This window comes from Colias philodice, chromosome 3 (genome assembly GCF_061535455.1).
Source record: "Colias philodice isolate Cphi_HAF_F1 chromosome 3, ilColPhil1 Martin Lab GWU primary, whole genome shotgun sequence".
Taxonomy (NCBI): domain Eukaryota; kingdom Metazoa; phylum Arthropoda; class Insecta; order Lepidoptera; family Pieridae; genus Colias; species Colias philodice.
The window spans coordinates 1,537,790-1,552,109 of NC_143088.1; the positions used below are offsets into that span (position 1 = coordinate 1,537,790).

General features: G+C 35.8%; 1 protein-coding gene across 1 annotated transcript in view; it reads left to right on the forward strand.

Moving 5' to 3' along the window:
* Positions 1–14,320, forward strand: part of Gapvd1 (GTPase activating protein and VPS9 domains 1) — a 49,029-nt gene that overhangs the window by 17,402 nt on the left and 17,307 nt on the right. Inside the window, exons 9-27 of the mRNA XM_089712488.1 lie at positions 139–305; positions 933–1,050; positions 2,218–2,359; positions 2,819–2,925; positions 3,258–3,366; positions 3,633–3,756; positions 4,273–4,376; positions 4,714–4,809; positions 5,071–5,138; positions 5,596–5,719; positions 6,260–6,351; positions 6,823–6,996; positions 7,535–7,700; positions 9,641–9,882; positions 10,737–10,864; positions 11,533–11,692; positions 12,002–12,113; positions 12,245–12,453; positions 12,992–13,134. Of these exons, the coding sequence (XP_089568614.1) occupies positions 139–305; positions 933–1,050; positions 2,218–2,359; positions 2,819–2,925; positions 3,258–3,366; positions 3,633–3,756; positions 4,273–4,376; positions 4,714–4,809; positions 5,071–5,138; positions 5,596–5,719; positions 6,260–6,351; positions 6,823–6,996; positions 7,535–7,700; positions 9,641–9,882; positions 10,737–10,864; positions 11,533–11,692; positions 12,002–12,113; positions 12,245–12,453; positions 12,992–13,134 (2,585 nt within the window). The remainder of the gene's footprint in view (positions 1–138; positions 306–932; positions 1,051–2,217; positions 2,360–2,818; positions 2,926–3,257; positions 3,367–3,632; positions 3,757–4,272; positions 4,377–4,713; positions 4,810–5,070; positions 5,139–5,595; positions 5,720–6,259; positions 6,352–6,822; positions 6,997–7,534; positions 7,701–9,640; positions 9,883–10,736; positions 10,865–11,532; positions 11,693–12,001; positions 12,114–12,244; positions 12,454–12,991; positions 13,135–14,320) is intronic.

Sequence of the window (14,320 nt, forward strand, 5' to 3'; positions counted from 1 at the left end):
CATTCAGTAGTTTTTACGTGTAAGAGTAACAAACATCCATACATCCATACAAACTTTCGCCTTTATAATATTAGTAGGAATTAGAATTAAGTTACAACATAAAATATCTACATTCAATAAATGCAATGCAATTCACAGACCAACACCAGAGACCAAAGACACCAAAGAGCCGGAGAGCAAGCGCAGCATCCTCAGCAAGGTGCCCAAGCCCAGAGTACCCAGGAACGAGGACAAGGAGGGTACCCTGGAACCACCAGAAGTGATGATGATCAAGCTGGCCAATGTGGACGAACAGGATTACGTAGGTGGGAGATATTTTTGGAAATGTCATTGATTAATTGCAGTAAAAAAGATAGAAGATTCGTTTAAATCTGCACATTTTCACTTAGTACACTATTTCACTTATGTGATAGTGTCTATTTAGTGTAAGAAATATACACTTTTAATCCATTCATAGTTTTCTTAATATTGTATGAAGTAAGAAAAAGTCTATTGTCATAAAGAATCTATTAAATACCATAAAGTTCAATCTATCAACAAGCGCGTAATTCATTCATATCGTCCAAAATTATACTTTTAAGTATAAACATTCTAAATCGGATTAAACAATTTATAAATTAATCCAATTCGTCGAACGCTATTTCGTAATTTAATAATGAACAGACAATCTTAAAATGTTGAATATCACTATCGTATTTTATATTATTTTTGTGCAACCACATAAATGTTTTCCATTACTATTTATAATTAACAATGCTATTGTTGTGTATTTGTGTGTGTTGGAATAAATGGTTTCTTTCTTTCTTTCTATGCATTTTGACAAATTTTTATCGCATTGAAACATATCAGTTCCATGTGAATTTCCTTTAACCACCTGGTCAAAAAGCTACTTATAAATAAACAAATAATTAAAATAAAAATGACACCCACAGGTCTAGTACCCGAATCGAAAGTTCTAGAATGCTACTACGGCGGTAGCGAAGCGGGGGATACGGAAGACGCGGCCGCACTACCGCCCGGACCGACTACACCTGTGCAGAAACGGACTAGGTATGGGAAAATGGACTTTATTTCAATGGAATAGAATTGTTTTTTATTTGTCTTGGAGAATTATGTTCGTAAAAAATTGTACACTTGTGCAGAAACGTGGTAAGGCAATGTGATCTTTATTTTAATGGACTAAGGTTGTTGTTATACCCGGCTCGGCGAATGATGATCCCTATGACAGTTCGTCTTAGTGATTGCTCGTATGATGGGTCGTGTCGATACTTTACTATTTTATAGGCAAAGGCGTGGTTTGCATTCAGCCACGTCAGTAAACATGTTTTTACAATTATTATAAACTTGATTTTGAACTAAAATTTTTAACGTCTATTATGTTGTTGTTGTATTAATTTAAGTTTTTTAGCATAGATTAAGTGGGTAAGTAAAACGAAAGTTTTTTAACATTTCTTGAGTAGGTATACAATTGTTGTATGCTGTGATCTTCTGTTCCATTCAATAGTGAATGAACTAAATCTTAAGCATGGAAAAAATGTGAACTCGTTTCAATTATCGAAATTTTTTTATCGATACTTTCCGCACTAGTCGATAAATGCCAACGATGTAAGTTTTGTAGGCCGTAAACGTAAAGTAAGATTGATATAATTTCTCGTAAATGTTAAGAATTTTTATAATTCCAACGGAATATCATTGTAATGGCATAAAGCTACGTAAAAATTAATAAATGCTATTTTTAGACGCCTCCAATACGTTTCTAATTTAATGGTGACGCCATTACAAGTTTGTCTCTTGAGAATAACTGTCAGTGTCATAGGAATCATCATTCGCCGAGCCGGGTATAATATACTGCTTGGATAATTATTTTCACACAACTTTGTACGTCTGTACAGAAGCCTACAAGATGGTTAGGTTGTCGTTAAGGCAAAATGGCCTTTACTTCAATGTTAAATTGTGTTGTTATTAATGTTCTTTTAAAATAAACAAGACGGCAGCTTATAATATGTGTAAATTTTGTATGTAAAAATGGCTATTGTTAAACTATTGACTAACTTAACCAGCATAGAGAACTTTTCTTATTGATGTAAAATACATTGAAATAATGTGGTCCTTCGAGTCGGATCCTATAGTACTACTGCAACAACATAATTTCTAACACCAACAAGTCAATTTTAAAATGATCTTTATACCACTGTATTAAAGCACATTTTACAACAGGTTCTCAGTATCCCACGACGAAGTGTCTCTCGGCAATACATCAGATAATCTCGAAGCTGTATCCGAAGCGGCTTCCAACCATAGTGTCACTTCCAGCCTTGAGTTGGAGACGGAGGACCAGAATGATAATCTGTCTGATATGGTGAGGGAAATGCTTTGTTGTTTTTTTAACCGGCTTTAAATATGGAAGTTTTGTGCTCCAATGTAATGATTTTTGTTTGTAATTTATTGTTGAAATGCAAATATACATCTGTAAACACTTTATAAAAAAATCAATTATTTGCATTTAGGAATTGTTAAACCTTTTGATTTATTGAATTAATAAATAAACTATTTCTTACGATGCTACTGACGTCCCATAAACAACCTAACAGAATATAATCGCCTATTAAAAGCTCGTCAATAATTATTCGAATAGCATTGCAATTGTATAAAACATTCATTCAAATGAACACCTTATAACAGGGCAGTAATGTTAAAAGTCTATAGTTACGCTCATTAAAAAACTCTGCCCAATAAACGCGTAGGCAGACTTTTTCATCGGACGATTTTAAGTGTTATTGTGAGTACAGCTGTTTATTCTATAATGTTTGATGTACAGGTATCAGCCAACGTTAGTGGCAGAGGCAGTCCCAATATATCTGGGAGGGAGACTCCCTCGTCTCAAGTGACTGATGGGGATACGGCGGGTGATCAACCGGCTAGGCGGTATGTTGAAAAATGTACACTCATATTTTGTAGGAGATTGATTTGTTGTTATGTAGGTTCGTACAAAAACGCCTAAATCTCACGGTTGAAATACTCATTTCTACATAATTATTCGAACAAAGAGTGATTCGTTTAATTTTATCAGTATACTGTTTTAAACAACTTTTCGGTTCCTTATTAAAAAAAATGCAATCAAATCGAAAACTTGACTTGCTTGTTCAATTTAAATGCATGAGTCTTTATGGATAGGACATTTTGCGTGACTCCTCTTTCTTATTCAAAATTTATTTGTGTATGATAAGAAGTTTATTTACTTGTTGGCATTCTTACAGTGCACCACAAAACGCGCCTGTGAACCAAACGTCAATTGCCAACCAAGCTAAACTGTTGAAGCAGACACGCAACGAAATCGAAGACAAGTTCTGTAAATTCGAGATAAAGGTATGTTTAAAATACTAGTTAATTGTATATTTTTCTCACTTTTAGAATTTTGAATTCATGTTATTATTTATTGCATTCGATCAGGAATAAAAACTGAAATTCAAATTCAGTACTTAGAGTAAATTGTAAGAAGAACAAAATATGTATTTCTTAATAATACTTAGAGTAATAGTTAAAATTTATTATTATTTATTAACATTGCCATTGATATTAATTACTTCAAAAACTAAGTTTTTCAACTACTACACATCGATGAAAAATTCCAGAAGCTTCTAGAAGGCGACGAAACGATCAGCATAATGTCGGACACGTGGAGCACAGATGTGCTGGCGTCCGACTCGGAGACGATTGGCGATACGTGTGATCATGGGCAGAATGCTAATAACCAGGGTAAGTTATTTGTTTAAATAAAAATGTTGATTTTGAGTATGTATTTTAATTTTAAAACATTGAAATTTATCAGACAGAAAGACATACTGGAAAATGATAAGGATAGTTATATGAATATAGCGGTCAGAGTCATTTTAATCGCTAATTAAAAATAAATTCAGATTCAATAACGTAAAAATTAACGTACAATAAATAAAACGACTCACAATAATTTTCAAATCTATCCGAAGCAAAACTCTACCTACGCATCTATCGGGCAGAGTTTTCTAATCAGCGAACACAATAGATTTTGAACACTACTGCTCTAAAATAAGGTGTTAATTTGAATGAATGTTTTATACAATGCCGCTTGGACATTTTTGACGACCTTTTAATAAGAAATTTTGAGTCTAGTTATTTATAGTACATCAATACAGATAAAGTAAAACATATTGTATTAATAACTTTGGCATCTATAATTTTTTAATTCTATTTTCTCGACCATAAATAAAGAAAAAAAAATAATAAATTGTGCAGGTTCAACGGGCAATAACACAAATGTGCCGGACGTCTCGGAGACAGCGAGCGAATCCGCGTGGAGCGTCGATGTGCTGGCGTCCGATAGCGATCGGAACACTGAGGTGGGGACTGTTTTGTAATTATAGCTCATAAAAAGGGAGGGTATATTTTAATAAAGATTGAAAATTAAGGATTTTTTTGCATGATTTGATATATCTGAATGAATGTTAGAACTGATATTTCAAGTCACCACTTCATTCGCGTGGTGCTATAATAATCTCTCAATAAGATCCGATCAGCGGATTTTGCGTGGGAGAGTAACAAAAATACATCTCTTTGGCGTTTGTAATGTTAGCATGATTAGATAATTAATTTAAATATACACACAATTTGGCCAGTATCATGTTAGTTCACGACACAATTACTCCAAAAATTTAATAAATAATACACTAAATACAGGTGGACACAGACGACTGCGTGTCGGTAGCGGCCCGGTCGGACACGTCGTGGCCGCGCCGTCCCTCCGCGCACGACGACTGCATACTGCGGCCGCAGGTAACGTGTGCTGGACTATATACGTGGGTGAATGTGGAACTACCCGCATTTGTAAAAAAAAAATTTTTTTCATCATCAATCTATTTTTGTTTTTACGTTTTTTAGAATCTAGTGAAATATGCTTATTTATTTTGACTAAACATAGTTATTTCTAAGTTTCCTATCTTTATTTTACAGTCGTGTAAGAATACTATTCGTTATTAGAGATAAAAATTAAATAAACGGCAACCTTTTCATTTGTTTCGTTATTTATTTTTACAGAACGGCACCGCAAAGAGACCAGACATGAACAGTCCTCGGCACACACCTAGAGCCAATATACCTGGCCGGTAAGTCAATCTACATTCTTATTATATACCATATTCATTTAAAAAAGGAATGCGGAATATTCATATTCTTTTTTATTAAATGCATACAAAATAAATAAAACAAATTCATTTATATTACAAACAATTCCATGTATTTGACATACACTCGCACATACTCTTTTGATAATGATAATGGTCGAATTTTGACCACTGTACGACCACTAGTATATTATTATTACTAGCTTTCCGCCCGCGTTTTCAACGAAAAACCCGTATAGTTCCCGTTCCTGTGGGATTTCCAGGATAAAGCCTATCCTATGTGTTAATCCAAGTTACCCTCTATATGTGTGCTAAATTTCATTGTAATCGGTTCAGTAGTATTTGCGTGTAAAGAGTAACAAACACACACACACACATCCTCACAAACTTGCACATTTATAATATTAGTAGGAAACATAAATTATCTGATTTACACCAGATCGGGTTACCTAACCGCGACCGCGGCTTTGTCTCGCGGCAGTGAACTTGATCTTGCGTCGCAACCGCCGCATGCGCACTATTCTATCGAGAATAGAAAGAGCATCCTTGTTAATGGGTATCCGGTAAGTTTTATTATAGATTAAATGCAAATAGACGAATATTGGATCTGTCTTTTTTTAACAAAATTTGTATAGAAACCATATGGTCAATGTTAATATAAAAATAAACTCAAACATTTATTTATTCAATAATTAGACTTCTTATAAAAGCACTTTTGAATCGTCATAACCTTTTTTAACATTTACCACCGATTCGGAAAGCAGTATCTATGGAAAAGAACCGGCAAGAAACTACATAGTTGCTCTTTTAAAAGTAAAATGTACATAAGCATAAACTATAAGAAATATTATTCATACTGTAATTTGAACTCTTGTTTCCTTTTGAATTTGAGCACGTTCTTTGTATGTATTCATATATTTTTGATTGACCTATAAACATAGTGTTTTATATCCTGACATATTGGACATAAATGTGAAAAAATTGATTTTAATATATAAATTTTACAAAGATATATTATAACCAGTTTTAGCCCGCCCAATCCGAACAAAGACAGGATGTGCAGCTTGTTTATCAATACTTATTTGTTAATATCGTTTATCCAGGTAATGACATGCTACGCTACATCAGCTCCGGAGAGCCCGAGCACTGCGCCCGCGCAACTCACCGCAGATGTTTTTGACTACCCGCAAAATAAGTAAGATAAATAAGATAGTGTTATATTATAATATATATTGATGTATTTTTAGGGTTCGATTTGTATTGTATCTTATTTAAAATTATTGATCTACTTTCTAAGAAAAATAAACATAATAAGTAATGCCATATTATATCTTTCCATTCGAAAGAGAGGTCTTTGACTTGATTAAAATCGTATCTAAATCTCTAGTACTTCATTAACTCATTCAGAAGTAATTTTGCCTTTATTTTTATTTTTTCGCGTATGAATAGAATAAATTTGTTTTGTTAATTCGTATATGAATAGTAAATTTACTTGTCACGGCTCACGGATACGGAAGATACGGATAGATATTAGAAAAATGTTGATAAATTCGAATCCCGCATCAATATCGAATTTAATTCTTAAAAATTTTCAAAAATAAGCATTTTTAAACTATGTATGTATAACATTTAAACATGATTTACCCTTCAATGTATTTTTTTACAGCAACAACCCCCCACAAGAGAACCAAGCGGAAGAAACAGAGAACCAGCACACCACAGGCTCAGACGCGACCAGCCAATGGGTCACAGACAGCTTCCCAAGATTGGACGGGTTCAGCGCCAAGTACAATATGCCCTCCACCTCTAAGGGTTACGAGGAGAACGATCCTATGGACAGGTGAGACAAGCAGACAAATTATAAATTAATATGTATAAAAAGTTGGACGCAATTTGGATGAGATCATTGACCTACAATAAATAACGAGAGTCACAATCACGAACAAAAATTGACTGTTGCAAAACTCTGCTTACGCGACTATCAGTCATCTTTTCTTATGTGTGTATAGTGAATAGACTTTCAACATTATTGAGACGAGATAAGGTCTTAATTTGAATGAATGTTTTATACAGCGTCGCTTGGACATTCATATGTATATGACTGTTTCATATGTTTTTTTATAGTTACGATTTCTAAACTTTTTTGCTCAATTTACACAAAATCATATCAACAAACAAGAGCTCACTTCTAATTTAAGTGATAATTATGCTTTGTTATCTTGAAACACAGAAATTTGTAACTCAATACTTGGTGATGTTCCATTTCATAATTTCTTAGTGGCTGTATCAATATAAATTATAATCACTCGAACTGACTTTCGAATTGATTGTTGTGAACTAATTACTATAAAGAATATAACAAATCTACTACTCCACAGATCGCTAAACTCAAGCGAGAGTTCGTTCAACGCTCTCTCGGTATCCCAGTACGGGCGGTTCGACGGCGACACAGAGAGGAACGACGAGCCGCGAGTGAACGAGCTGATTGCAAGAATGAACTGTGCGACCGTCTCTAGGAACAAGAGCGAGATGCGGACTAGTGTTGTGAGTTTTTTTTGTTAATTTATCGATAGATTCGTTCGTTCAACGCTCTGTCGGTATCTCAGTACGGGCGGTTCGAAGGTGACACAGAGAGGAACGACGAGCCGCGAGTGAACGAGCTGATTGCAAGAATGAACTGTGCGACCGTCTCTAGGAACAAGAGCGAGATGCGGACTAGTGTTGTGAGTTTTTTTTGTTAATTTATCGATAGATTCGTTCGTTCAACGCTCTGTCGGTATCTCAGTACGGGCGGTTCGAAGGTGACACAGAGAGGAACGACGAGCCGCGAGTGAACGAGCTGATTGCAAGAATGAACTGTGCGACCGTCTCTAGGAACAAGAGCGAGATGCGGACTAGTGTTGTGAGTTTTTTTTGTTAATTTATCGATAGATTCGTTCGTTCAACGCTCTGTCGGTATCTCAGTACGGGCGGTTCGAAGGTGACACAGAGAGGAACGACGAGCCGCGAGTGAACGAGCTGATTGCAAGAATGAACTGTGCGACCGTCTCTAGGAACAAGAGCGAGATGCGGACTAGTGTTGTGAGTTTTTTTTGTTAATTTATCGATAGATTCGTTCGTTCAACGCTCTGTCGGTATCTCAGTACGGGCGGTTCGAAGGTGACACAGAGAGGAACGATGAGCCGCGAGTGAACGAACTCATTGCACGGATGAACTGTGCGACCGTCTCTAGTAGGAATAAGGGCGAGATGCGGACTAGTGTTGTGAGTTTTTGTTTTTCTTATATTTATAAATGTGCACAGTTTCATTGAATATATTTTGTAATTGTTATGGTGCAATCTATACCTGTTTGTCGTTAGAGCACGTTTTGGTTAGGTCATAGGATGTAGTTGTAACGGAATACCTTTGTTACAACTAATTCTGACGAATTAAAAGCTATAAATACAAAATGCTCCAAATTGAATATTTATTAAAAAATGTGAAAATATTATGCCAAGCACATACAAAGCATTTAAAACATTTGTCAGTCTGTGTTTAGTAACAACTATTATATGAATATTTGTTTTCCTATAATTTTTCAACATAATAACGTACTATACCAATGAATAACAATGAATCGTACTAAATAACAATGAATGACACAGTTTCAACCTTATTGGAGCAAAAAGAAACAAAACGTCTCATATACTTAGGGATGTTATTCTAAAATAAACCGTAAATTCGTGCGTTAGGATACATATTAAAAAGCTTAATTTAATATTTAAGTTAGTTTTCACTAAAATCAAGTTGTCCAATAAAAGGCATAGTTTACTTGTGTGTATTGTTTAGCAGTTAGCTATCGGTTTAAATGTGTTGATTTTGGCGACAGCGGTTTTCATACGAATTATGACATTATAGCACTTCTATGTGTCTTGTTATTTAGATTTCTATGTTTTTCAGCCACCCGCGTTCCATTAATTATATGTATTATATATCTATCCTCTACCTTAGGTGGCCTGGAAGAAATCGCTTTTAAGCGATAAGGTCACCTTTTGTACTTCGCATCCAAACAGATATATATTATACTGTACATTATAATATTAAATGGTGTGGTACAATAAATGATTAAATAAATAAAATAAATAAATATACCTAAACAATTTGATTCACTATCACGCTCCCAAATTGTCCGAAGTAAAACTTTGCCAATGCGTCTATTAGGCAGAGTTGTCTAAAGAGCGTACTTACTACACAAGTAACTTTGAACATTATTACCATCGGATAAGGTGTTTATTAGACGTACCAACAACAGTAGCTCAATTTGTAACATGTCATTTGAATTTATACTTACATAAAATATTTTTAAATTGGCTATATAGTAGTTATATAGTTAATTTGAATAAATGATATTTGCAACGCCACCTATTTTTTATGAGATAAAATAGGCGATTGTGAGTCAAATTGCTTCTTAAATCAATTTTTAACCCCAAAATTTTCCCCAAAAGGTGAACATAAGCTCATCGCGCATAGAGCGACGCCGGGACACACGCGACCCGACCACAAGCAACATATCTCTCAGTACATTATCAGTGAACAGCGAAACGTCAGTATCAGCGGCCAGTTCTAGCCAAGATGTGAACTCGGAGAATGTTACGGAGAGACGAGTCAGTCCTCCGCCGGTTAAATTGAGTACGGGGGCTATACCGAAGAGTATCAGCTTTGATGCTACCGCTGAAAAGACGCAGAGGTAAGTTGTTTTTAAGTAAAAAAGTATCTTATTTGTTTGGGAAAGGTTCATCCACCGCTAATATTCCAAATGTCGGTCGGCCTTCTAGCAAAGTATGTTGTCCGCATTAAACAATCGTGAAATTGAGTAGAAACACTTGAAAGGTATTTACTGCTTTGCCCAAGAGTAGAAGTAGTGGAGATGATTTTGCATGTTCAACCAAAAAAAAAATAATTTGGAAAATCCAAAAGTGCACGGCTCATAATTTTTTTTTAATAAATATTTATAAATTATTATTTTTGTTTATTTAATAACAATTAAACCACATCGAATCAGACCCTGAAAAATGAAAGGGTTCTATTCCTGAGCATACTCAAGCGTAAGAGAAAAAAAAAGACTCGATTAGTAAAGTATTTCGGTCGCTATCGTGTTAACAAGAAAAAGGATCCGCACATACAGACACACGGACGTCCAAGACAGAACTTTTTTAAACTGTTTTTTAACTAGTTTAAATAACAAAAATGACATCAAAAATATCATGAACGTTAAAAATAGTGTTTTTTCTTAATATGTGTGTGTATGTATTATCTTACAAGTGCAATGTATGATACATAAAGACATTTTAAGTTTGAAAAATCAGATGTTTTGCGCGAAGTGACAGTAGTACCCACCTCAACGCTTCGCTTATGAGGCGTGCAAAAAAAAACTATTAACGCACTTTTCTATCATTGGTAAGATTGATATCAAATATAAAGACGTTCATAATCTTAAGATTAAAACTTTAACTGTATTTAAATTGTCTTATATATTATAGGATGACAATGAATAAATGATGAAATAAGACTTCTCTTATCATATTAACTTTTATTTCACAGAAGACGCATAGTAGGTGAAGAGATAGTCGGCAACTTGGACGAGCTCAAGAGCAACGTGAAGCGATCTGGCGGCAACTTGCTGCACAAGATTAAGATGTTCCGGCAGAAAGGTCGCTCGCATCATAGCGGTGAGCGATTTTGAGCTTTAAATGTATAGGAATAGAGTTAAAGTTCCAGTGAAATAGCCTGTCTAAGATGACAAGATCAAGATGTTCCGGCAGAAAGGCCGATCGCATCATAGTGGTCAGCGATTTTGACCTTTAAATGTATAGGAATAGAGTTTAAGTTCCAGTGAAATACCCTGTCTAAGATGACAAGATAAAGATGTTCCGGCAGAAAGGTCGATCGCATCATAGTGGTCAGCGATTTTGACCTTTAAATGTATAGGAATAGAGTTCAAGTCACATTGATGTGGGCCTATATTAGAGTGAAGAGTCGTTTAATTTTTAAGCGAGCTCAAAAAGCTAAGACCATTAGCGATGGTGTTCAAATCAAAGTAAATTGTGGACAAAATGAGATTGCCTATATTGAAACTTATTAAATTTTATACTTTCATTGATAAATAAAATAAATAATAAATTTTATTTATTTCTTTCCAGTACATGTTCAGTATTTAATCCATCAGTCCCCGGAATCACAGACACAATAGATAATCTATTGTGTCGCGCCCCGATCGGGGCGCTCGGTGGTCAATGGGTTAAACTTTCATTGATACATACTATTATATTCTGTTGTTATTTAAAAAAAGATACGTTTGAACCGAAACACTTTAAAGATTTTTTTTTTCTATTTTTAGAGGTGAAAGTGACAGAGGAAGATGTTCGCAGCGAAGATAGAAGCACGGAAGGCGGTGAGAGCTCTGAGGAGATTTTGGCCAAATATCGCCGACACGCCGACACGAAACAGCGGCGGGTCACTCGCCGACCGTCTGATGTGGCCGACAGTGAACTTGATAGGTATGTACCTTGGAAATACTTAATGTAGAAAATGGATTTTTAGAAGGGGAATTCGTGTTAAAAGTCCTTAATAGGTATGTTTATCTTTTACATTGATATCAATAGAGTACGAGATTATTACAAAAATCAATATTAATTGTGTATTTTTCGGAATTTAACATGGAGCTATTAATAATAATTAAACGCTGTAATAATATTATGTTGTTACTGAATTCGACAAGTCTTGCCGCATGTCCTTTGACAATTTTAGCTGGATAAATTGTGAGAAAAAAAATAATGTTTTTTCCTATTTTGTTATTTATTGTCCAGGAACGAGGGTGTAGTCGATCTGAACGACCCAGAAGTATTCAACAGTATGAAGCGGCGGATCCGCACTGTGCTGTCAAATACGGACTTCCATTGCGTCGAATATGTGCCCAATGTGAGTTGATTTTACTTATTCTGGTCAATTTAATTATAATAGGAGTTGTCAAGTGCCCGAAATTTGACTATAAGGTACATTTACCTATTTACTGTTGACTTGAATTATTTTTTGAATTCCCTATTCCCCAGCGCTGCACGAGCACATCCCTAGCAGACTGGGTGCGGGCCGGGCAATGCGCAGAGGCAGCAGCCACAGCACGTGCTCTATCCGCCGCCGGGGCACGGGCAACTCGCCTAGCGGCCGCGTTACGGGCAGATCTGGCCGCTCGCCGCCCGTACGCGGCGTACTTGGCGTCGTGCAGAGCGGCCCTTGCGCACGCGCATCATGATCTGCGCAGGTGAGCGGGGGGGGGGGGGGGGGGTTAGTACTGGGAATAGTAGGGTAAACTCAAACATTTATTTGTTCGTTATTTAGAAGCGCTCTTGAATCGGCGAAATACAGAAATAAATATAATTTACCACCTGTGAAATATTGATAAAATGTGGGCTATTTCTTTTCTGCTTGTTAGTGAACATGTGAAGCACAGGGTGAAAATATAGAAGCCGTAAGAATCCGATATAGTCCATGGCTCCTTCCTCGGGGACCGTTGCAAGATTTCCCCTCTTAAAAATAAAGGGTAAAATTATTTTGGTTGAATGAAATTTCATAGCAATTTAATGTGACATCTCGTCGGTCAAGAAAAAAATGGCGATTTTTTTGTTACGGATACGTTTCACGCATTTCCAACGACAAAGGTATTACTAGGTCAATTAGAATGGCGTACTGATAATTAAAAAACCGCAGGATTGAGACGTCATGTACATACGTAGACTACGTCTTCCACCAAGTTGCTCACGCTGCCATATTTCTTTTTATAAAGTGTTATTTTACAACAGCCAAATCAAGCTGGTCCGCGGGGAAGTATCGGAGTGTGGTCGTTGCGCGGGCGCAGCTCGTGTGTTAGAGCAGCTGGAGCGCGGGGCCCCGCTGCGCAGGCTGGCCAGGAACCATGCTGCACGCGCGCACCATGCTGTTAACGGTCAGTCGACATATTATATACATTTATCGTAATACTAGATTTCCGCCCGCGGCTTCGCCCGCGCAGTCAAAGAAAAACCCGCATAGTTCCCGTTCCCGTGGGATTTCCGGGATAAAACCTATCCTATGTGTTAATCCAAGTTACCCTCTATATGTGTGCTAAATTTCATTGTAATTGGTTCAGTAGTTTTTACGTGAAAGAGTAACAAACATTCATACATCCATACATCCTTACAAACTTTCGCCTTTATAATATATGTATATATTAGATAGATATATTAGATATATTAGATTCACGTACAAAGGGGTTTGGGTAAAGTTGGCGTGATGAACATTCGCGGCCAGTGGATGAAACTTGGATATTTTGACTAAAAATGGCTACTTTTTTCCAAAAATTTAATAATTGATAATTATCAGTGTTGTCAGCATTTACATTATTTTACTGACAATTTAGGTAATTTTTACACATAATGTGTATTGTAATTACAAATAGTTAAGAAATGAAAGTAGGTCTGTTTATGTACTATTACTGTGTATTTTTTTCTGTAAATGACTGTTTGTTTATGAAATAAATAAATATACTATATATTGTTAGATGTATCTTTTGATTTAATATTTTTATGGATGAATAGTTGTCACTATTTTCTGTCCGAACATGCTTAGCTGTCGAATACTATATAATGCCGCTTTCCTTTGAATCGTGGCGCATTCGTACGAATCGTGCCTAGGGGCTCAGACGTTGTTTATACGACGTTTGAGACATCTACCCTCACTTTGTTAATAGTCGTTGACTTGCTGTGATTTGTTATCAACTGTCTACATCAATTAGGCAGTTGTGTAGAATCGCAGTACATTCTTATTACATTGAAATTAATATTAAACCGAGCGCCCCCGTGTAGTTTCTGAAAGTAGTACTTATATTTTTCTGGTTGAATTGATGACTGAATAACATTTGAAAAATAAACATAGAAAAATGAATCACGTATCAGAGGTGAAACTTCTTCGTCAAGATTCAAAGATACTAAAATTGTTGCCTTACTCCATGACGTGACGGTATTGCCATGATGCGACATAGATATTTAACTCTTAACGCGTTTAAAGAAGTCTGACTTTAACAATGGGCCTCGATCTGGAATTCTAACCTGACATAACTATTGATTGCCACAAATCACAACGCTTCTAGGTCG